Consider the following 25,634-nt stretch of genomic DNA (forward strand, 5'->3'; position numbering starts at 1 on the left):
ACGGGGTCTGAGTGATAGTCTCCCAGAAAAAGCATAGAAGGGAGAGCAGTCTGATGCCCGATCGACCACGCTACGGCAGAGGGAAAGCGGAGGAAGAAATAGCTCTCTTTCCACTCCAGCTCTGAGGAGGGTAAAGGAGTGAAAAAGGTAGTCTTGGGGCGAGCCTGGAAATGAAAGAGGTTTTCACTATGGCGACAAGGGGTGAAAAAATAGTGAAATAGGCGAGGAGTCCAGCGGATGTCACACAAGTTACAGATAAGGACGAACCCGCATAGAATCCGGATGGAATTAGGAGTGAGATAAGAAAGGCAAATGTGGAAATAATGGCTCACATTGGAAAAAAAAGGGATGGATGGGAAAACGAAAACCTGCTATGATATGCTCCTTAAAGAAAGTCACATAACCTTGAAGAGGCTAGTAAAAACGATGGATCTCGGAGGGTATAATAATATGCATGGTAGTAGACACTTCGTAAGCGAAACGAAGATCATCTAGATCTACGCTGCTAAAGGTCGACACTCCGAGAGTGTATCCAGACTCTAGCGGGTCCATGAAGAATTTATACAAGAGAGCGAGGGGACTATTTATCAGTGACAAGTCAAGAAGAGAGGAAAGAAGGGAAGACGCCTCTGGTTATCAGTGACAAGTCCTAAAGAGAAGACGAAGGGGACTATTTATAGCCAGCAGAAGGGGCGTAAGATGCGGGGCCTCGACATGAGCACCAATCATACGATCATAGTAGAAGTGGATGGAGTCAGGAGATTATTGTTGGACCCCGTGGTGTTTTGATGTGATCAACCAAGTTGGTTAGGTCCTGCTTTGTGTTTGATCCCTGTGTCTGAGTGTGCAGGAGCTTAGGAGCATAGGAAGTCGAGCGGAAGACGCAGCTAGCGAGAAGGACGACACGGGAAGGGAGCCGACGGGCTCGGTGCGTCCGAAGGACGAGAGAGCTGCGGAAGAGTACTCTGATGGGCGTGAAGAGCGTGCGCGGCGTTCGAGGGGCGTTAAGCCGGGACGGAAGGCTGCTCGAGGAGAAGGCCGGGAATTGGGTTCGGGTGAGCCCTATTTCGGTTGGCCGCAATCACCCAAAAGATCGGAGCGTTGGAAGTCAAAGCAAGCTGGAAATGAAGCCAAGAAGCTGAGCTGCTAGCTTGAAGGCGCCTTCAGCCAGGTTGAAGGCGCCTTCAACCCAGTCAATCCGACCGTTTGCCTTTGGATAGAGTTCTATCCGAACACTCGCTTAGAGGCGCCTTGGACCCTCGTTGGAGGCGCCTTGGAGCTTCGAGATCAGATTTTCAGAGGCTATTTAAAGGCCCCTGGAGCTAGGAATTTTACAACAACTCAAGCATCCAACTTGTAGCCATTCCTAGCAATAGTTCTAAGCTTCCAAAGTGTAAAAGGCTTCTCCGCCTTCAGCAAAGGAGATTCTTTTTAGTGCGCTTCTCATTGCCCTTGATTAACAACCTCCTTGGTTGTAACCAGGTTAAATTACTGTGTTCTGTTTAATTTCTATTTCTTTATTTGTTATTATTTTACTATTGCTTTTCTGAGTTGAAATCCGAGGAGGGTATAGTTTAATTTTTGTTTTCAGCAATTCACCCCCTCTTGTCGGCCTCCGTTGCACCTACAATTGGTATCAGAGCCTGATCGCCTCAGAAGGACTAACCGCCAACTGAAGTACTACGATCAAGACGATGGCCGGAGCGAACATCCATCCACCGAAGTTTGACGGAGACTTCGCCACATGGAAGCGCATAATGGAGGTATTTTTTAAAACGGATTTTGATATTCTTATTACAATAAAATATGGTTTTGCAGCGTCGAAAGATAAAGAAGAAAACACATGGAGCAAGAAGGGGCAAGCCGATTTTGTCGCCAACGGAAAGGCTGAGTTCCATCTACTCAGTGTACTGCTACCTCAGGAGGTAAATCGGATCGGAAGCTATGCCTCCACGAAAGATCTCTGGGAGAAATTCCTGGAGCTTCACGAAGGTACCTCCGAAGCGAAGCTAGCCAGGCGCGACATCCTCCGGAACCAGTTGACGAACCTCCGGATGAACCAAGGCGAGAAGGTAGCGCAACTCCAAGCAAGGATCAAAGAGCTGATCACGCAACTAACTAATCTTGGAGAAGAGGTAACAAATCGGGACTCTATCCGGTACGCGCTCAACGTCTTCCCCAGAACTCCATAGTGGGCCTCCTTAGTAGATGCGTACTACATCTCTAAGGACCTCGACGTAAGTACTTTAGAACAGTTGTTTTCCACTTTTGAACTTCACGAATCTCGAGTTTCAGAGCCCAATGGAGTAGAGAAGACAAGTCAGAACATAGATCTAAAGGCAAAAGTAAACGATTCTGACTCCGAAGCCTAAGTCGACGAATCCGAAGCGGCACTACTGGTAAGATGGTTCAATAAGTTTTTCAGTACTAACAAATTTAAATCGCAGAGGCATCATCGAAAGAAGAGGACGGTTCGTTGCTACAACTGCAACGAAGAGGGGCACATCAAAGATGATTGCCCAAAGCTAAAGAGAAAGGAGAAAGAAAAGGAAAAGTCAAAATACAAGAAATCAAAACCCTCCAAGCACAAGAACCTGAAGGCTACTTGGTCAGATTCGTCATCCTCTGAGTCGGACATCGAAGAATTCTCGGGGTTAGCGCTAATGGCGAACCATCAACCGGAAGAAGACTCAAGCTCAGAGATGAGCATGGATGAAGGGGGAGGTTCATCAGAAGAGGAAAGCTGCAGTGAAGGGGGAGCGTCACCGAGTCAGGTAAGTAAGGTACGCAATCTAACCCCAACTCAGTCTTTTCGCTTTATTAAAGCACTTTCTAAAGAGTTAGATCAATTAGAAAAAGAAAGTGAGCATTTAAAATTAGAAAATGCAAAGTTGAAAAATGAAATTGAAAAATTGAAATATGATGCATGCTTAAATAAATTTCCTAAATCAAAATTAAGAATTTATGGAAAATTAAATTGGTACATTAGAAAACACCAGGGTCAACTTAGAAAAGAGCCCAAAAATCATGTACCCCGTAAGTTTTTGACCAACCCTGTAGGAAGGAATCTTTATTGGATTCCAAAATCTTTACTAATTTAAATTTCTCTTTTAAGTTAAAAGCTTACAGTGAGAAAATTAAACATTGAAATTTTTTATGGAAGTTTTGTCTAAGGAAGTGGTTGTTGCTCCAATAACCAAGAAGGCCTAGTGCCTCGTCACGACCTGGAAGCTAAAATATTGAAAGAAAATGTTTAATTAACTTTCTGAAAAAGCATTAAAAATAAGAATTAAATAATGCTTTGAAAGTTTATCAAACATTTTTTTCTCTTAGAAATTTTTTGAAAATTCTAACTTAGAATTTTTTTTTTGTTAGAAATTTTTTTCCTGGAGAAATTCTAAATAACTTCATTGGACTTAGAAATTTTTTTTGGAACATTCAAAAATTTAGTTTACCTAGGATTTTTTTTATTAATTGACTTAGAAATTTATTTTTGGAAAATTCAGTTTAACTTAGAATTTTTTTAAATTCTAAAATTTCATTTTTGCTTAGAAATTTTTTCTGAAAATTCAATTTAACTTAGAAATTTTTCTAAAAATTCATTTTTGCTCAGAATTTTTTTTCTTCTACCTTATTAATTTTCTTAATATTCTCTTATTAGCACCCCGTTTTTGCTGTGATCAAAGGGGGAGAGAGAGAAGTACAAGTTCAGGGGGAGTTAGGAAAATTAACTGAAAATTTTTTCTAAACTGTGTTGCAATTTTATTTATTGCAAATTTATGCTTAAATATATTAGTTTAGTAATTTCCTTTAAAATTACTATTTATATCTATTTTAACCATAACTTGAACTTGAGTTGATGCACATCAAAAATGGGGAGATTGTTGGACTCCGTGGTGTTTTGATGTGATCAACCAAGTTGGTTAGGTCGTACTTTGTGTTTGATCCCTGTGTCTGAGTGCGCAGGAGCTTAGGAGCACAGGAAGTCGAGCGGAAGACGCAGCTAGCGAGAAGGATGGCACGGGAAGGGAGCCGACGGGCTCGGTGCGTCCGAAGGACGAGAGAGCTGCGGAAGAGTACTCCGGTGGGCGTGAAGAGCGTGTGCGGCGTTCGAGGGATGTTAAGCCGGGACGGAAGGCTTCTCAAGGAGAAGGCCGGGAATTGGATTCGGGTGAGCCCTATTCCGGTTGGCCGCAATCACCCAAAAGATCGGAGCGTTGGAAGTCAAAGCAAGCTGGAAATGAAGCCAAAAAGCTGAGCTGCCAGCTTGAAGGCACCTTCAGCCAGGTTGAAGGCGCCTTCAGCCAGGTTGAAGGCGCCTCCAGCTTGAAGGTTCCTTCAGCCAGGTTGAAGGCGCCTTCAACCCAGTCAATCCGACCGTTTGCCTTCGGATAGAGTTCTATCCGAACACTCACTTAGAGGCGCCTTGGACCCTCGTTGGAGGTGCCTTGGAGCTTCGAGATCAGATTTTCAGAGGCTATTTAAAGACCCTTGGAGCTAGAAATTTTACAACAACTCAAGCATCCAACTTGTAGCCATTCCTAGCAATAGTTCTAAGCTTCCAAAGTATAAAAGGCTTCTCCGCCTTCAGCAAAGGAGATTCTTTTTAGTGCGCTTCTCATTGCCCTGGATTAACAACCTCCTTGGTTGTAACCAGGTTAAATTCCTGTCTTCTGTTTAATTTCTATTTCTTTATTTGTTATTATTTTACTATTGCTTTTCTGAGTTGAAATCCAAGGAGGGTATAGTTTAATTTTTGTTTTCAGCAATTCAACCCCTCTTGCCTGCCTCCGCTGCACCTACAGTTATGTCAGTCATTGGATCATCATAAAAAATCATGCCAAAGTTTGTCTTGATTGGAAAAAGGGCAGCAGATAGCCATGTGGTCGAAGGAGAATGGAAGCCTTTATGACATCGGAAATATACGAGGCAACAACAATCCTACTCGGGCAAGTAGGGTGACTTTGGAATCACGGGACTTCACGACTAGACGGGCGGTTGACAGTAACATAGGGTGACCTGCTCGGGAAAAGAGAGTGACTGATGTTCCTAATCAGGCGCAACCAGGAGGAGCGAGCCTCCCTTGAAATGGTACTTGCTCGGGTAGACGGGCAGACAGGCTGACCAGGCATCCACTGAGTGGTTAGGCACTTAGCTTATCACTTAACCATAAAAGGGGTAATGCTAAAGGGCCTTGGGTAGGTCTCTCAGACATTAAAGCAACACAGTTTGCTAACAACATATCCAACACAATAATCACAGTACAAATTTTCAATAGAAAATTCAAGACATTACATCATTAAGTAGAGGAAGATAGTTACAGGATGCACTAGAATATTCAAAAATGGGGAAAGCCTCTTCAGGGAGCTCGTTGAAGTGGTGGGTGAGATCTAAGAAATCTTCGGGAGGATTTAATCGCAACAGACCCTTCTCTTGAAGCTGCAACAGGACCCCTTCGCTGCTATAGCACAACATTTGGTCGATGAGGCGGCTTACCTTAGCCCCAAAATCCTTGGAAGTTAAGAAGAAGGTCTTGTGACCCGCAAGATGAGAATCCTCTCCTGCACGATACTCCTTCAGCTCTTCATGGACCTTCTTCAAGTCAGCTTGAGCCTCGGTTAGCTTCTGGAGTGTGGTCATGGTTGTTGGTTCAAGTTGCACCAGAATCAAATCTAAGTTTTGATATTGTCAAAGGTTCAAGTTAAGTCTTGTTATGATCTAACAAGTTGACTAAGTGTGCAGGATGTTTACTCAACCGGGAAAGACCTAGTTGGAGGCTAGGCAGGAGAAATCTTAGCAGATCGTGGAACCCAGGTGCAAGTCTAAGAAGGTCGAGGGGACCCGAAGCTTGGCAGTGTAATCGAGACGTCTGGAGGACCAAAGATCAAGAGAAAAGTCCTGGGGAGCCGATCAAGGCTGAGTGAAAAGTCCAAACTAGATCTGAAGGATCAAAGTTTTGCAGGTAGGTTGAGGTAAACAAACTGGAGGAGCGACAGTGAGGTCGGGTTCCTGAAGGGAACAACCTTAGGTCGCTGATCCAACTGAAGAAACTGGGAAGGTTTCTAAGTTGAGATCAAGACAACCCTACTGTCTTTATATTACTCATGCATTTTATTACTGTGCTAAACTCTACTTTGCAGGTTATTTTGGCTAACACTGTTTTGCAGGTCAGACATGATCGGTCGATCGAACCAAAGGATCGGTCGACCGAACCAGGTCAGTAATAAGCACAGAACAGATCAAACCAGAGTCTGGTTAAAGCATGATCGGTTGACCGAACAGTAAGATCGGTCGACCGAACCTTAATGACTCAGCACTGCCAGTTCATTAGCACTGTTCAGCAGCAAAGGAAAAAGAAACTGATCGGTCGACCGAACCCGGAGATCGGTCGACCGATCCAATCAGCATTAATGGTGTAATAAATAAAGATCTGGGCATATTTCAATGAACAAGGAAAAAGCTTGTTCGGTCGACCGAAAAGTTGGATCGGTCGACCGAACCATTAAAAGGCAGTTAATGCAGAAGATCGAGCCTGCGTCAGACTCCAGCCAGGAAGGAAGGGAGCGGGTTCGGTCGACCGAACAGTGGTATCGGTCGACCGAACCTTCAGTACACCTATAAAACGAGGCTCGAAGTCTGAGGCAGAATAAGACTTTCTGATCCATTCAAGTTCCCCTCTGCAAGCTACTCATGCTACGAATTTTCATCAATCTTGCAAAGCTACTCAGTCCGACCGAGCTTCGACTTTAAATTTCTATTGTCGGTATATTTCATTTTTATTGCACTTAATTTTATAAGATATTAGAGTGTTACTATCTTATATCTTTGTACCTGTACGATCCACTTCTTTCCGAAGGTTTCAGAAAGAAGTGTTATAGTGGTTTGCCCATCGGTGCAGTCAAGGACTGCGGGCCTTCGAGTAGGAGTCGAGCTTGGCTCCGAACGAAGTAAACGCTTTTGCCTCTCTCCTTATTTTCCACTGCTTAATTCTTATTTTAAAAGATAAAAAAAGAGTTTTAAAAAGAAACGATATTCACCCCCCCCCTCTATCGCTCTCAATCGATCTATCAATTGGTATTAGAGTCTCGTTAGCTCTGAATCTCTTAACCGATTTTCAAAGCATTTTAAAACTCTTTCTTTTTCTTCTCTTTTGAAATTTTTTTCTTTATTCTTCAAGCACTACTAATCCCAAGACGAAAGTCTTGGAAATATTTTTGTATTTTAATTTTTTCTTGCAAGGATGTCAAACTCGTATCAAGAAGGTTACAGTACCGTACGACCTCCACTGTTCAAAGGAGAGAATTTTAGTTATTGGAAAAATAGAATGGAGTGCTACTTGAAGTCCGACATCGAGCTCTGGTTCACAATCCTGAAAGGTTATACTCTACCGACAAAAGATGGAACAACATTAGAACCAGAAGAATGGACTCCCCAAATGATCAAGAAGGTGCAACTGAACTACAAGGATATCAACACCATTCAGTGCGGGCTTACAATGGAAGAATTGAATCGAGTCGGCCCCTACGACAATGCTAAAGAATTGTGGGACTCTCTAGTCAAACTACACGAAGGAACCGCCGACCCGAAGGTAAATAAACGGGACTTACTTTTAAATAATTTATTTAATGTAAAAATGCTTCCCAGAGAAACGGCCTCGCAACTACACGCTCGACTGAAGGACATACTTAACGGCCTCCACCTGATCGGACACAACCTGGAAAACAGCAACACAATAAGGTACGCTCTGAGCGCCTTTCCGAGGAATGCTTTGTGGGCATCAATTGTAGATGCGTACAAAGTCTCTAAGGATCTTTCAATTATTAAGTTAGACGAATTATTCTGTGAATTGGAATTACACGAACAGTCTAATATAAGCCATGTCGAGAAAGGTGTAGCTTTGTATGTAGTTCCAAGCAAGGAGACTAAAACAAGAACCAAGATCGAGTCTGAAAGCGAGTCAGACTCTGACTCAACGAACGAAGAAGAATTAGTCAACATGGTCCGAAGATTGTTGACTAAGAAGAAATTTAGAAGAAGCACCAAGAAGACACCGGTCAACCAAAACCAGAACAAATCAGAAATGATTTGTTATGGATGCAACAAGAAGGGGCATTTCAAAAACGAATGCCCAAATTGAAAGGAAGAAAGACCCAAATCGACAAGACGAAAGAAAGCTCTTCAAGCGACATGGGACGAGACTTCTTCCGACGACTCTGACACGGAGCAAACGAAGCACTCGAGCCATCTTGCATTTATGGAAAGAAATGAAGATTCCGACTCCGAGACTGATGACGAGTATGAGTCCGAGATCAACATCGAGTCTGACAAAAGTCACGGATCAGAAGATCCAAATATGGTAACGATTTATTCCAAGTCTAATTTACTTAAAGTAGTTAAATGCTTGTTTAAAAAATTATCAAAATCTGAAAAACAAAATAACTTGTTACTTAAGGAAATAGACCACCTTAAGCAACAAGTTAACTTGAATGACTCGACTAACCAAGTTCAAGTCGGAACTTCAACTCAAGTTGAAAAGCTTGAGGAAGAAAATTCTGATTTGAAAGGTCAAGTCGAGCAACTCAAGAAAACGTTGGAAAGATTTGAATTGGGATCCAAGTGTCTAAATATGGTACTTGGATCGCAATGAGCCGTGTACAACAAATCAGGACTCGGTTACAAACCCAAACAAACAAACAAATCATACTTACCTCTAATCAGTCAAAATGTTAGAAGTCAAGTCCAAGCATGGGTTCAAACAAAACTTTTAACCAAACAAATTGAACCAAACCTATACTTAATCCCTAAGAGTCAGATTCATTACGTAGATAGACCTTATCTAAGCTATGACTCAGGGGGAACAAGTAGAAAAATAATACAACCAACTTGATTAACCAAACTCAACACTTAGGATTAGGTTTATTTTCTGCTTAGAATGGTTAGATGAAAAAGGTTTACCAAACCCTACAACATAGCATCGGAATTGATTGGGATGATAGTACGTCAAGGAAACTTTGTCGAAGGCATGTCTAGGCTGAATATGGAATTCTACCTGGTGCACTAGACTTAGTGGATCTGACCGAAGCTACCCCAGTCAAACATGGGCTAGTTAAACCAAAATTTAGTATTAAGTTTTTTGGACAGGAACAATTTGGAAGTCTTCATCAAGTGGTCCACCGTTGATACACAAGAAGGCCATAAGCCTCGCCACTGAACTGAAAGCTTATCCTTATAAAGCCTGCTTGATTAACCCAAAGCTAAGTTTGAATCTAACATGGGTTCAATAACCTTTTTCAAACTTAATTAAACTTAATTATTTATCAAACTTAATTAAATATCAAACTTAATTAAACTTAATTAAAACTATTTTTAAACTTAATTAAAAAATTATTTTAAAATTTATTAAAAGCTATTTTTAAACTTAATTAAAAAAAATTATTTTTCAAACTTAATTAAAAACTTTTTAAACTTAATTAAAAACTTTTTAAACTTAATTAAAAAATTATTTTTCAAACTTAATTAAAAATTATTTTAAAAAACTAATTAAAAATTATTTTAAAAACTTAATTAAAAAATATTTTTCAAACTTAATTTAAAATTATTTTTCAAACTTAATTAAAAATTATTTCAAAAACTTAATTAAAAATTATTTTAAAACTTAATTAAAAATTATTTTAAAAATTATTTTAAAACTTAATTAAAAATTATTATTAAAAATTATTTTAAAAACTTAATTAAAAAATTATTTTAAAAACATAAATTAAAAATTATTTTAAAAGCTTAAATTAAAAATTATTTTAAAAACTTAATTAAAAATTATTTTAAAACTTAATTAAAAAAACTATTAAAACTTAATTATTTTAAAACTTAATTCAAATTATTAAAAACTTTTAAACTTAAAAAAAATAAACTTAATTAAAAAACTTTAAAACTTAATTATTTTAAAACTTAATTAAAAAAACCTTTTAAAACTTAATTAATTTTAACTTAATTAAAAAACTTTTAAACTTAATTTTAAAAACAAATTGGTTTCCGTCGAACGAAAAAATTATCGGTCGACCGAACCAATGTTGAACAGGTCAATGATACTTAAATTGTTATCAATTAATCGGTCGATCGAACTATTTAATCAGTCGACCGAACAAATAAATTTTCATCCGTTCAACTGCTCTCCACCTACCCTGTATCTATGCCGAAGTTAATATAGCGGTCGACCGAACCAGTTTTTCGGTCGACCGAACGTTTGCTCACTGGTCAAAAGGACGAGGAATTTAAGGGATCGGTCGACCGAACCCCTTATCGGTCGACCGATCGACCTCTATAAATACAGGTTTCGGCAAGCCGAAAGCCTCATCCCCCAAATCTCTTTTTTTCTTTGCTTTCCTCCTTGCATTAGAAGTTCTTCTCGCCGGTTTCAGTTTGTCTAGCAGCCCGACAATGCCTCGGTAACCATTTCTTTGTTCTAATTCTTTTAAATACTTATGCACAATTATTTATTGCTATTTTTTTATATATAGTGAAAAAAGTAGAGCTATTGCACAACGAGAGGCTAGCTCTCTTAATGCCAGTCAGGACCCTAGGTTTTCTTCTGAGGAGTTAAGGCAATCTTTTCCAAATAAAAAATTTAAGGTGATAGGTACTCATTGTCTAGATCTCCAATTCTACCAAACCTTTTGTCCTGAAGCCATAGATATCAATCAACACTATCAATTAGATAGCATTATCTTTTGCAGGCATGCATACAATCTTATCCTCTGTTCCGAATTTTATCACAACTTGTATGAACTTGATCCTCATCACTATAGGACTAGGGTCGCCACCAGAGAGATGCTATTTGATCTAGATATGTTTCTTCGGTTTTTACAGATACGACCCTCAGTTAACTGTATATTTTTTTAGTGCTCACTACAACAAAAACCCTCATAGATATCGGTTTTCCATCGGTGTCTATTACATTTTCGACTGATGTCTATGAAGGCGATGTAAAAGGTCTGCCATTTTAGACATCAGGTTAAAACCGGTGTAGTATCACTTAACGACACCGGTTTTCGAATCGGTTATTAACCGGTGTAGTATCACTTAACGACACTGTTTCATCAACGGTGTAAAACCGATGTAATATTATATGATAATAACACCAGTTTTGGCAGCAGTATACGACCGATGTAATATTAGTTAATGACACCGGTTTTGCAGCAATGGAAAACCGATGTAATATCAGTATTTTTTACCAACACAAATTTGATTCTGAAACAGTGAAAAACCGACAATAACCAAGAAAATACACAAATATTCACAAACTACACAAATATTCTTCATTCAACAGTATCCATAAAATACACAAATATTCACAAATTACATAAATATTCTTCTTAAAACAGTATTCATAAAATACATAAACATTCTTTTTACATCAAAAGCTAATAGATATCAGAATCAAGGTAGAACATTCTTTTAACAACACATCAAGGTAGAACATCGTGAGTCAAAAATCAAGCTGAGGCTACATTAAATTATGAGAATCAGAATCTGTTCAACTTGCTATACTGCTTCATTCTTCTTGCGCTTTTCATTTCCCTAATCTCACCACTTTTCACCGTCAAATGCCTAGTTTTCTGAGTTAAAACATCCACTGTTCTAATCTGTCAAACAAAAGTATCATTTGGTCTACTTAACTACAGCAAAGAACAAAAACAGAAGAATAATACATGCAGTTAATAATACATTGCTGACGTAGTTTCTGTCAATACAACTCAAGGAGAAGACTGAATTTGACTTACCAAGAAGATTCAAGAAGAATAATACATGCAGTTAATAATGCATTGCTGATGTAGTTTCTGTCAATACAACTCAAGGAGAAGACTGAATTTGACTTACCAAGAAGATTCAAGATACAACCTGTGTCAAAACTTAAGAAAAATTTGTGTCAAAATTTGAGGAAGAGAATTCCACCTTGAACAATCAAATTGAGTTGAAATCAATGTTGATCAAGTTCATGTTAGGAGACTACCTCAAGAATACATTCAAACTTTATAAATACTAAAATTCTATAACCATCTTCCAGTATTGACCCAATTACCACTTTAAATTAATTATATTAGCTAACATGCATTGTCAATTAAAATATCAAGACCGAGATTTTAGGTGGCTCTGGCTATCTGAAACAACACCCTTGAACAAGTTTAAGTAAGCATATGAGTATTCCTACTGCCAGTGTGTATATATTTATGTATGAGCATTGATGACCTTACATTGCACTAGACGTGCAATTTTGAGATACAAGATAATGCACTGTAGCCATGGATAAAGGGACTCCACTTAGCTGAGTTGTAGCTTCCACAAACATTACCACAAGCTTCTTCCATCGCATCCTTCGAGACACCCTCGTTACATATGTTTGCGAAAGCTCACATATACTTCATGCCATATTGAGTGAGCGATCCACAATGTGACTCGAATGCTTGGACCTAAGGTTTTTTGTTAACACATGGTCATGTTTAATAAAATAGATTGTGAAGATGAATACGCTAGAGCACAATATTTACCACTGTTTTCAAGCAAATCCAATCATCATCTAGAGCCTGACCAGATGGCCTCACGATTTTGAGGACTGAAGGTGCAACAGCCAATCCAAAAATTAGATTGCCGATGAGTTCGATGCTACTGTCAAGGTGTGCTCTGTGCATCATCATCTCAGTGATCTCTGAGAGAATTTCCTTCTTTTTGTTTGACCCTTCCTCTAATCTTTCATACTGAAAGCAAACATTAGGTTGTTAAGATATAAGAACAATGCAAGGGGTTAAAAAGGTGCTCCAAAACAGAATCTGCAGTGTTGAAAGATAGAAACTGCATGAAAAGATCGACAAATGGGTCTAAATCAGTTGAAAGACAATACTGATAGTTAAAACCAATTGAAACTGTCATGTTTTCTACTTACATATGAAAAGTGGACACTCTGAGAGGAGCGGAACACTGTCATACATGAATAGCATGCCACGATCCTCCTCCCAAGCATGAGTCTTACCGACCAGAGTATCAACAAGAGCTACAACAACAAAGAATTTAATTATTATACATGGAAAGAGAGACTTTAAAATGCTTTATCACTTTATGAGTCCAATGCAAAATTAGCTGTGGTGTAGATAATTCAGAATTATTAGCGCCACTCAGCTAACAGAACAATCTAAAAAAACCCATAAATTAGCATTCAAATGACATACATGCTAACATAAACTTTTAGGCTCAGGGTTGAACAGTTTCAAATTGATCCTCGTGTTAATATGACAAGTTAGCCTTCTGATAATTAACACCTTTTCTCCTAGTTTCTCTGTATCCAGACGGCAAAAGGACTAATTTGGATTCCATTTGAAGGGAAGAAAAAATCCTTTAACTTGGTTATAATACACATTTTGTAATCTAAAGTTACCCATCAGCTACACTCACACAATTATAGAATTTACTACTACCTTGTTTCAAGGCAAGTCATGAGAATCGTCAAATAAGGCACATAAACGTAAAAAATAATCAACAAGTCACAAGCAGACACTGTAAAGTGTCCAAGTACCAAGTGTATGTTAAATATGTAAAAGGGAGACAAAAAATAAAATCATCATAATTACTCAAAAAGCAAACCTATTTCACCAGGTGGATCGGATACATTCCTTACCTCATGGCTACATGCCATTATTTTACCTAAAATTAAATTTATCAAGGTTGTGCAAATCATACCTGGAATCTTGTTAGCCAATATGCGAGCTTTTTCTGCACGTTTGAGATTTAAATGTGCACCTCTACTTGAGTTATATCTGTTGTCATCCTGAATGGAAATATGTACGATAGAGATTAAATTTTGTTAACTTCAAGCATTTTTCCAAGGGAATGAATAGTGAATGACAAACTTACATACTCCATGGACAAATTGAAGTTCACCGACTAGAGTGTATAATGAAATGCATAAAGCAGTATATGTAAAATTTACAACTCATGTTGATTGCAACTGCTTTCTTACAAAAATTCTTGTAAAAAAGGGCAGTATGGTTCTTTCTTTCACATGACTTGCTCAAAGTTAGGGAACAAAAATATTCTGAAATGAAAAAAAATGGTTCAATATATAACCAATAACAAAATTCCCCATCATAGACATACTTGCATAAAATAAAGGGTTAATTAATAAATCTATTACAACCTATGGAATTCCATATCTATGAAAACATTAAAAAGAGTTAATTAATAAATGATTTGTGAAGTTGGCAAGGAAGGCAAAGTCACCATTGAGGTAATACGCCAGCAGGGAGTCAAGCTAGATGTTGTTGAGGCTGGCACCAGCAAAGTCGAGGGAGGGTTTCGGCAGCTGTGATGTTAGGGATTCAAGGGTAAGTAAGGTTTTTTCCATTTTCCACTAATTTAACGTTGCAAGTTTATCCTCAGTTGACAAGCAATGTAGTTAAAGAGGCTGATCTACATAAAAATCCCTATAAAAGAAATTAGCTGTGGAGAAGTAATGGCTTTTGCTCCTGCCGTGATGCCGCCATCTCTATTTCCGGTTCCAATTCGTCCCCTTTTCGCAATTATTCGAAGGTTTCCATCCCCTACGTTCACTGGTACTCGAATCCTTGCTTCTTCTCCGAGTGCGCACGGCTTGAAATTGATAATTTCTGCTCAATTTTTGAAGTAGCTTAATTACAAGCAGCAATCTGGGTTTTCCGCTCAATTTATTGCATCTCTAGTGTTTGATTTAATTCCTATTAGGTGGAGGGAGGTGCATGTCTATTGTTGGCAAGGCTGTGGGAGATAACTCTGACACTTCTGATGGCAGCATTGTGAAATCTGTCCAAGATGCTGTGAGTCACAATTTCAATTTGTATATTCATCTGAGCTAATTATGATTCCTTTGTCCATAACATCCTAACCAGGATTGCAAAGTCACTGCATGATGCTAACTAAAATGAACATGACCCATGCCTATATTGACTCTGCAGATATTCTCTCTATATATCTATAGTTCAGAAACCAGTTTTCAAGGCAAGGAAAGATAGATGTACTGGTTATCACTGAATTTTCTGGAAATCAACTAATTATGCTATAGTGTTCAGTATATCTATATTCTCTTACCTTGACAATGCTGAAACATATATAAGCCCTTTCTTATAAGTAATAGGAAGGGAAAATTCACCTTCACTCTGTGTCACACATGAAGGTTAGCTCCTCAGAACTTCCAAAAAGAATGAAGATATGAGAAATTTTACACTAACAATGCAAAAAGGGCAAACATCTATAGTTTAGTTCCTCATTGTCCAAATGGCTTTGTATGGTGGAAGTTGTTCCCAAGGTCCTACTTTTGCTTCATTGGGGCTTGCTTCCCCGTACAATATCAAAGAATAAGAGGCTTTGGAAATTAGTCTATTACAAGAATGAATTAGATTCATATGGTGATTCATGTATCTATGGCTCTGTTGTTGTTGCTTTCTGAACTAAAACTTTTTGATTCCTTGACTCAGTGAAGCAGCTCGAAAAATCCCTATAAAAATCCCTATAAAAGTTTTGATATATCTATAATAACACTAATGAAAAGAAAAACACTTCGTAAGAAACAAGATCTATGGAAGAGATTCTCTTTGACCAATTTCAGGATTATACTTCAATATTTCCCTGAATTATACTAAATGACAAAAAGAACATTGAAAAAACTACTAGGGTTATCTATTTCTCTCTTCTTCTTTTTTTGTTTTGTTAGCAAGATTTAGTTCAAAGTTAGACCGACGGAGTCTGTAATTCTCATACTACTAAAGACATCGTTCCACTTGTTCACAAGAACATTGAATCAATGAAGTCCAGCTGGATTCTTTTTAGTTTCTCTATCAAGCAAGGATAAAATAAGCCCTTTTAAATTCTCCCTGCAACCTTTGCTACTTGGAAAGTCTCTCTGACTCATGGACTAAAGTAAATCGATTGTAAACGCAGAAACTACACAGTGGCATTACCTCGAACGCTGAACGGACAACCTTCTTGGCGCGCTGAAACAGAGAGAGATTCCCTCTGCAAGAGTGTATGTGCTGGAACTGGTCAATGCCGAGCTTGCGAGTGACCTAGCCGAACTGGATGTAGACGAAATCGGAGTAGGGGAGGTCGACCTTGATGTAGCTGACGCCATACCAGATGAGATAGCTCCGGATCTGGACACCCTCGAGGTTGGAGACGGAGCCGTAGCCGAGGAAGCCAGACACGCGCGGGGCGTAGTAGACGACGTACTCGAAGTCAACGTAGCACTCTCCGTAGAGATCGATGACGAAGTAGCCGTTGGAAGCGATGGAGAAAGACTTGATGGTGTCGGGGAGGATGCCGGGAGGGAGGTTGTACTCCTGGTGGATGTCGTAGACAGTGGAGCTGTTGGACGGCAAGGCCGACGATTGGGAAGTCACCCCCGCGGAGAGGGAGGAAGGGAAGAAGAGAGAAAGGAGGAGGAGGAGGGAGGAGGACATGGCGATCGGGAAGGAGAAACCCGACGGATTTGGGAAGGCAAGAAGGAGAGCTACGTCTTTGACTGCGGAATATAAAAACAAGTGTTGTGGAAAAAAACATACCAAAATGCGAAGAAGGCTTCCTCTTCTCACCCAAAGGGAGGAGTTGGAGGATATGCGGTGTGATTGGACGGAGAAGCAAGGGCATCGTGTCTTGATCTTGATCGGGAGAGGAAGGGTCGTCGACCTAGGAAGGGGAAGAGGGAGATGAGGTTGAGAGAGATGGTCGGAGGTTTAGGTTTAAGTTTAGGCTGAGAGAGATGGTCGGATGAAGGGGCGGGATATAGGTTTAGGTTTGGGGGGAACTTCATAGTGTTGCAAATTTTGGCAAGTGGGAAAATTGAAATATTTTATTGTAGTTTATTAACACCGAATTTTAAAAACCGTTGTTAAAATCGATGGCTATTAACGAAAAAAAGGCGCTCATAGACATCGCCTAAAAAACCGATGTCTATGAGCGAAAATCTGCGCTCATAGACATCGATTTTTGGAAAAACCGGTGTAAAATACTCAAAGACATCGGTTTTTACTTAAAATCGTTGTTGTTCCACCAATGTCTATGAGGGTTTTTGTTGTAGTGGCTTCTCTTCCAAATCCATTACCTGCTCCGTTTGCACATCTTACTCTTGATCTTATGTATGCCGACTTCTTTGAGGGACCACGCCCTAAAAAGATGTCTACTGTACCCCTTAGTCCGACAGACAATGCTTTTTATAAGATGGTTGTTTCCTGCGTTCATCCTCTGTCATCTAGAGATCAGGGTGTTTTACGACCAGTTCATCTTTTTTTGATGTATGCATTACGCCATAGACTAGATTTTGACTTAGGTTACTGGGTGTTTCGGTCCATTATCTATTATTCAGGGTATATCACCTCAAATAAAGTTCATATGATCCAGTGTCATGTTCTTACTGCCTATATTGCTTCTTTGGGTGTGAGAGTTCATCGGGGTGAGTTGATTGAGTTATCTGATTTTGATCTTGTCGGAATTAGGCAGTTGTCCTTGGATGAGATTAAGACTAGCGCCGAGGGTCTGGTGTATAAACGGTCTCATCCATACTACGTACCACCGGTTGTTGAAGAACCCATTGCTGAAGATGATCCGGTCCCAGTAGCTGTGCCTCCTCCGGTGTTTATTGATCCAGGATTTGCCATGATGCCTTACTTTGATTTTCCTCAGAGCAGTTCATATGCTCCACCTCCTCAGCCTAGTGACTTTCTTACCCGTCTGTGTGATGATATTTTTAGTCGATTTAACTCCTTAGAGACAAAGACGGATGATCAGTACAGCTCTCTTCAGGGTCAAATTGTAGATTTTCATCAAGAAATGATGGATCGTACTAATGCTTTAGAAAAGGAGCAGAGGCGGATGTTTGACTATTTTCGAGATGATGAGGAGGAGGAGGAGTGATTTTAGGACTTATTACTTATGACTTATTGTATCTATTGACTTGGATTATGACTAAATTTAATCTTCAGTACTTTTCAATTATTGTCTTTTGGTATATTTTATAGAATAGGTTCTTTTATTTTGAAAACTATTACTTAGTTTATTTTTCAAAGAGTATTTTTGTAAAAATCCCTCTTTCAAAATTTTGGTTTTCAAAGACTCTTTTCAAAATATTTTTGATTTTTTGGATTAGCCTAGGTTATACCGTAGAATTGCATGCTCTTATAGTTCTAGGAGCCAGCATCTCACAAGCACAGTGGGATCCCTTGTTTGATAACTTAGAATGGGTGAGATGCTTAGGACCTAGCCTAAGATTTCAGATGCTTATGTCAGTGCATCGCTATAAATTTGGGCTTTAAACAATATACATGAATCAATTTGGGTTAACTAGCTAGTAAAAACCTAGTTAGTATTAAAATACTCAAATTGACCAACCTAAGTCTATTGCTACTATCTTATGATAGTTAGCTTTGTACAAAGGTTGGACATTTTATCATAAGGACTTTTTCCTTAGTCTTTTTACCCATGCTTGGACTTTTAGGTTGTCATCAATTCTAGGGGGAGCTTTAATCTATGCATTTTTCACATTTTTGAAAATCCTAATTTGTATTCATATTTTTTGATTTTTTTTAACAATGTTTAAAATTATTTTTGAAAAATCTTTTTGTGTTTAAATTAAAAAATAACTTAATTTAAAAAACTTTTCCTAAAATTCTTATTTTTCATATTTTTAGACTTTTAAATTTATTATTTTTGTAAAACTCAAGTAAAATATTTTTCTGACAACTTAGTAACATTTTTTTAAAAACTTTGGTAAACCTTTTAAAATTACTATATCTTGAGAATCTTAATTATACTAGATTATTAGTATTCTTTTTATAAACCTAGCTAATTTTTTTTAAGGTGTTAATAATTTCAAACATTTGAACCAAAACATTTTATTTACTTATTTTTTTAATCACATTGAAAGTTGCTTTTAGAAATTTTAACTTAATAAAATTATTTTATTGGTAAAACTTTACTCTCTTCATAATATTTTACTTAGGAATATTTTTTAAAATATGGTCTCTTCAAAATTATTTTTAACTTAGTAAATTTTTTTTTCAAAATATCTGTTTAACTTAAGAAAATTATTCTTTTCAAAATTATTTTATAGCTTTTTAACTTAGTAAAAAATTTTCAAAATGTTTTCAAATTTTAACTTAATTAAAAATATTTTTGAATATCAAAATTAACTTTTTCATTCCACATATTTTTTGAGCACTTAGTTAAAATTGTTATACATTTCAACCCTTTTTGGTTTGTTGGTCTTCCCCTATTTTTGATGTGTGTCAAAGGGGGAGAGATAGTGAATTTAGGGGGAGTTGTTTAACTCAGGGGGAGAATTAAAAGTTAAATTGCTTGTTTATTTAATTGTTGTATATTTTTAACTTAACTTTGAACATTGGTTGCCAAACATCAAAAAGGAGGAGATTGTTGGTGCAAGTTGCACCAGAATCAAACCTAAGTTTTGATGTTGTCAAAGGTTCAAGTTAAGTCTTGTTATGATCTAACAAGTTGACTGAATGTGCATGATATTTACTCAACAGGGAAAGACCTAGTTGGAGGCTAGGCAGGAGAAATCTTAGCCGATCGTGGAACCCAGGTGCAAGTCCAAGAAGGTCGAGGGGACCCGAAGCTTGGCAGTGTGATTGAGAGGTCTGGAGGACCGAAGATCAAGAGAAAAGTCCTGGGGAGCCTATCAAGGCTGAGTAAAAAGTCCAAACTAGATCTGGAGGATCAAAGTTTGGCAGGTAGGTTGAGGTAAACAAACTGGAGGAGCGACAGTGAGGTCGGGTTCCCGAAGGGAACAACCTTAGGTCGCTGATCCAACTGAAGAAATCGAGAAGGTTTCCAAGTTGAGATCAAAACAGTCCTACTGTCTTTATATTACTCATGCATTTTATTACTGTGCTAATCTCTGTTTTGCAGGTTATTTTGGCTAACACTGTTTTGCAGGTTAGACATGATCGGTCAAACGAATCAGAGGATCGGTCGACTGAACCAGGTCAACTCAAATCAGTAATAAGCACATAACAGATAAAACCAGAGTTCGGTCAAAGCATGATCAGTCGACTGAACAGTAAGATCGGTCGACGGAACCTTAATGACTCAGCACTGCCAGTTCATCAGCACCGTTCAGCAGCAAAGGAAATAGAAGCTGATCGATCGACCGATTCAATCAACATTAATGGTGCAATAAATAAAGATCTCCGCAAATTTCAACGAACAAGGAAAAAGCTTGTTCGGTCGACCGAAAAGTTGGATCGGTCGACCGAACGATTAAAAGGTAATTAATGCAGAAGATCGAGCCCGCGTTAGACTCCAGCCAGGAAGGAAGGGAGCGGGTTCGGTCGATCGAACAGTGGTATCGGTCGACCGAACCTTCAGTACACCTATAAAACGTGGCTCAAAGTCTCAGGCAGAATAAGACTTTCTGATCCATTCAAGTTCCCCTCTGCAAGCTGCTCGTGCTACGAATTTTCATCAGTCTTGCAAAGCTACTCCGTCAGACCGAGCTTCGACTTTAAATTTCTATTGTCGGTATATTTCATTTTTACTGCACTTAATTTTATAAGATAGTAGAGTGTTACTATCTTATATCTTTGTACCTGTACGATCCACTTCTTTCTGAAGGTTTCGGAAAGAAGTGTTATAGTGGTTTACCCATCGGTGCGGTCATGGACCGCGGGCCTTCGAGTAGGAGTCGAGCTAGGCTCCGAATGAAGTAAATGCTTTTATCTCTCTCCTAATTTTCCGCTGCTTAATTCTGATTTTAAAAGATAAATAAAGAGTTTTAAAAAGAAGTGATATTCACCTCCCCCCCCCCTTCTATCGCTCTCAATCGATCTATTAGTGGCCTCGGTCTGGGCTACCGTAAGCTCCACCCGCATTGACTTGAAAGTAGCCTGAGCTGTGTCCACTTGTTTCTGAAGGACTGCCTCTCGATCAGCACTAGTAGACAGTTCGGTCGTTTTGGCCACCAGGTTTGTCTGTAGGGAGGAGTGGGCCTCCTGCAGGCCCAGTAGTTGAGAGGAGAGGTTGGTAACCTCTGTTTCCTTCGCCTCCAAATCAATCAGGATTTGGACGCGCCTCAAACCCTCAGACTTAAGCTTAGCAGCACTGGTCTTCAGGGTGGCCTCCAGGGATTTCACCTTATCAGACTCAACACGAGCTACGTCCCTGGTGATCCGAGTTTGGTCCTCCGCTGTTTGCAAGTGAGATTGTACCAAACTCTCCGGGGTCGTGAGATCGTAAATCCGACCCGCTGTCGTAGGGGACGCCAACTCTTGAAAATGAGCCCTTAGGGACTCATTTTCTTGAAGAAGGCTGACCACAAACTGAGAAATGCTAAGCCCCATGACGCAGGCCTGCAAATAGCACTAGATCAACAATAGTTCAAGGAAATAAAAAGCGAGTAGCTAAAACTTACTGACACCATCTGTTGGGAAAATGTGTCAGACAAGTCCAACTATGGGCTTTCCAAAATCTAGTTGGCCATGTTCTTCCAGGAGTCAGCCAAGGCGCCATGTAGTTGTACCTAGCCGCAGTTGGGGGAGTGCTGGCGGAAGGAGCTATGCCTAACTGTAAAATACGGTGACAAAATAAAAATTCCAATAAGATTATTTGTCAAATAACCCTATTTTTCGGCAGCATCTCCCCTATACGGGTGACACTAACACTTGGATGATGGTAGCTGAAAGGAGGAAGTAGACACATACCGCCCCTTTGAGCGGTCCTTAGAGCAAGAGGAAGGCGTAAGAGTTGCTGACGATGGTTGAGCTATGGATGTTGGAGGTAGAGAGGGAATGGAAGTTGCGAGCTGGCCCCCCGATTGAGAGGATGTCTAGTTCGTGACTTGAGCAGGGATTGGAGAGGAGGATGCAGTCTCCGAGGAGGTGGGAGTGTTGGTCCGGGAAGGAGTCCTAGTCTGGGCAGATACCCTCAACAATGGTGGCCTCTTGGGGGAGGACTGGATCGAAGGAGTCACACGTCGACTCTTGCATTCACGGCGTAAGGGACGCTCGACCGCTAAAGAAGAAGTCCTCTCATTGGATGCAGCGGCGGTAGAAGGTTCCATAGAAGGGCAAGATTCTTCTTCAAGAACCTCATGTTCTCCCGTTTGTTGGGAGGAGGCTCCTACTGAAGCGCTGGCCTGGGGAACCTCCTGGCCAGACATAATCTCTCTTCCGCGCTTCCGTAAAATGTCACTAGGCAGCGTGGAGGAATCGAGGGCAAAAGCTCTAAACATGATAACTTCTGTAGATGAAAGAAAATATCTCAGTTAGTGAAGATATGAGGGAAGAGTTGCTCGATCTTACCAAAAGGAGCAGTCAAGGGAGTCTGGATGGGACTAAGTCCAAAGGTATACATCACACTCTCCCACAGCAAGGAGGGGAGTTGGAGCTGCACCCCGTCCAATTTCTCAGAAGTAGTGAAACAATCTGGCTTGTGCTGATGATCACTTAACTCAAAAGGAGGAGGAAGACCTGAGCGCCACTCAGTGGGCCAAGCCATAGGATCAGGTAGTTGCACATAGAAAAAATGGGACTTCCAGCCTTTATTAGAAGAAGGCATGCCCGTGAAGAACTTACACCCGGGCCAAGATTTCACCATAAAAACGCCGGGCTCCGATCATTTGAGGGAATAGAAATGATGAAAAAGTTGAGGAGTCAAAGGAAGGTTATATAGGCAGCATAAGATTATCATTCCGCACACAGGATGGAAGTCATTGGGAGCAAACTAGGACAAGGGGATACAAAAGTACTGACTTAACTCTGAAAAGAAAGAGGGGATAGGGAGACATAGACCACCAAGAAATTGATCCCTGAAGAATGTCACACAACTAGGAGGAGGATGACAAGGATAATCATCAATCCCAGGAATGTGGAAGGTGTAGTCGTCAGAAAGTTTCAGGCTAGACTGCACTGACTTAAGATCATTCCTATCAAAATCGGAGCAGAAGAATGAATACCAGGGGACTAAAGTTTCTCCGGCCATAATTTGAAAAACGCAGAAGCAAGAGAGAAGGAAAAGGAACACTTGTGAAAGAAGCGCACAAACGCTAAGGCAAGAAAGCAGGGAAGAAGAAGTATCGATGAACGGTCGCTCGATGCCTTTAGGGTTTTTAAAATAAAACCACTAAGGGGCCTAGGGATGCGAGCTAGATAATCGAAATGGCACTGCAAAGGATAACCGTCAGATCGCCAGAAGAGAGGCGCTATCGAGTCCCATGCGAAAAGTGTGTGTCAGCCATCGTATCAAAGGAAATCAGTCAGACACATGTCATCTTCCTATAAAATGATATTTATGATGGAAAAGACAGGGAAATCATGAGGTTGATTTGGTGAAATTGGCGCCATACCTTGAAGACCAAGAATTCCATCCAGTTACCTTGGGAATAGGAGTAGAATGCGGCGGGAAACGTTGATAATAATTTGGTGTTTCGCCCCAATCTCGAAAACTGAGTAAGATTCAAATTTGGCCAAGGCCTGATGACCGAGTGGGAGCTATGACTACAGGTTGCTCCAAGGGCCACAGAAGATAAGTCCACGAGTGACCAACGACCTCTCGGTCGGCTTTCCAGACTCTTGTCCCAACGCAAGTTATAAGTGAGCATGTTGTCACGACCAACGACCTCTCGGTCGGTGTTCTAGACTCTCGTCCCAGCGCGAGTTATAAGTGAGCATGCTCTCATGACCAACGACCTCTAGGTTAGCGTTCAGACTCTCTCGCCAGCGTGAGTTATAAATGAGCATGCTCTCACGACCAACGACCTCTCGGTCAGTTTTCCAGACTCTCGCCCCAGCGTGAGTTATAAGTGAGCTTACTCTTATAACCAACGACTTCTCGGTCGGTTTTCCAAACTCTCACCTTAGCACGAGTTATAAGTGAGCATGCTCTCACGACCAACAACCTCTCGGGCGGCGTTCCATACTCTCACGCCAATGCGAGTTATAAGTGAACATGCTCTCATGATCAACGACCTCTTGGCTGGCGTTCTAGACTCTCACCTCAGCGTGAGTTATAAGTGAGCATGTTCTCACGACCAACGACCTCTCGGTCGGCTCTCCAGACTCTCGCCCCAGCGCGAGTTATAAGTGATCATGCTCTAACGACCAACGATCTCTCGGTCATCATTCCAGACTCTCATCCTAGTGCGAGTTATAAGCGAGCATGCTCTCTCATCTAATGACCTCTCGGTCTGGCTACTGACTCCCACCTCGGTGCAAGGTATGAGCCAGCACTGGTCTTGCGAGCACTTGTCAACAACCTGAGCGTTGGGTCATCTTTATTTGTTCCAATATCGTTGGGCCAATGGGACCGGCCCCCTTCTTGGTCATCTTGTCAACAACCTAGAAGGGGGCCGGTCCAAGCACTGGTCTTGGTCGTCTTTATTTGTTCCAATATTTGTTCCAAGAAGGGGGTCGGTCTTTACTTGTCAACAACCTAACCTGCCCTCGACTGATTGGACTTCCCCAGCTCAGGCCATGTAGCCAGGCCTAGTACTTTCACTAAGATGACTCCCGACTGGCCCTTCTGCAATCAAGGCATGAAGATGGGTTCCTCGCCACAGCCTCAGATAAAGCCTGGCGAGTCGCCACGGCTCATCCTCGTCATCACTACTCAAGCTGGGTTATACATCTGAACGGTCATCCTGAGATGTCTGTAGCTAAACGTAGGCGGGACGGAAAGCGCTAAGCAACAACAATGTCAGGGAATCGTAAATTTCTGTCAGAGAATAATTGCAATACGTCAAGGAATATTCCAGTGGGCTGCTATCACCTCCGAATGGAACCTTCTTTCTACCAATAGGAGGCAACCATACATCCTCTCTCACTTGACATCCCCTGACATCCGACATTCTCTGACAACAGGCAGGCTATGAAGGTACGCAACGTCATATAAAAAGGGAGGTCCTGTTCCTTAGCTAGGTACGTGCATATATGCACTCATCTTCAACAGTTTTTTTTCCATCTTACACTGTTCTTTTGGGGAAAAGGGACCTTCCTTGAGCATCGGAGGGCCTGCACTAGGGGACTTTTTTCCTAGTTTCTGGTCTCTAACGTTCTGGGTGCTTGTCTAAGTGTGTGCAGAGTTCGCTTACCACTAGTTCTCGTACTATAGATCAAGGAGTTCCACGTGGGGGTTGTCTTTTCAGACATGTATACACCAGGTGCATCAAAGTAGTCTCTCCGTCAACACCAATGCCATCTTCGTCAACACCAAAGTAGTCAACACCAATGCCTCATTTCCAACCCGGCCACCAAGCATTGGACCGGCCCCCTTCTTGGACACCAAGATGGGCTTATATTTGGATGGATTTGAGGCTTTAATGAGGCTACGACAGGGACCTAGAGGAGAAATTGGTTTTGGCCTTTCGATGAGCTTGAGTATCCCGTGTTCGCCCCGAACATACAACTCAAGTTCATCGATAATAACTCATTCCACTAGAGAGTTATTATTGTACTACCGCACCAATCCCAAATTACATTATGGGCTCATTCTTATCATGAGTGTGTTAGTCTCCCTGTGTTTAAGATAACGAATGTCCACTAATTAAGTAAGTTATTGACAACTCACTTAATTAATATCTAGCTCCAAGAGTAGTACCACTCAACTTCATTGTC

The 25,634-nt window shown here is 40.3% G+C and overlaps 1 protein-coding gene across 1 annotated transcript; it reads right to left on the minus strand.

Annotated features, from left to right (window-relative positions):
* Nucleotides 1–16,082: 16,082 nt before the first annotated feature.
* LOC121978473 lies at nucleotides 16,083–16,662 on the minus strand. The gene is made up of 2 exons (XM_042530814.1): nucleotides 16,608–16,662; nucleotides 16,083–16,537 (listed from the first exon to the last, which is right to left on the minus strand). The coding sequence occupies exons 1-2, from the start codon at nucleotides 16,660–16,662 to the stop codon at nucleotides 16,083–16,085; spliced, it is 510 nt and encodes a 169-aa protein (XP_042386748.1).
* Nucleotides 16,663–25,634: the final 8,972 nt, after the last annotated feature.

The sequence above is a fragment of the Zingiber officinale genome, chromosome 4B (genome assembly GCF_018446385.1).
Source record: "Zingiber officinale cultivar Zhangliang chromosome 4B, Zo_v1.1, whole genome shotgun sequence".
In the NCBI taxonomy this organism is placed as follows: domain Eukaryota; kingdom Viridiplantae; phylum Streptophyta; class Magnoliopsida; order Zingiberales; family Zingiberaceae; genus Zingiber; species Zingiber officinale.

What these genes read in the sequence shown, in the direction of transcription:
- LOC121978473 (XM_042530814.1), bottom strand. Translation starts at nt 16,662, where the DNA reads ATGCCCTTGCTTCTCCGTCCAATCACACCGCATATCCTCCAACTCCTC. An exon ending in CCTCCAACTCCTCCCTTTGG is followed by an intron (nt 16,538 to 16,607) that starts GTGAGAAGAGGA and finishes TATATTCCGCAG; the next exon opens with TCAAAGACGTAGCTCTCCTT.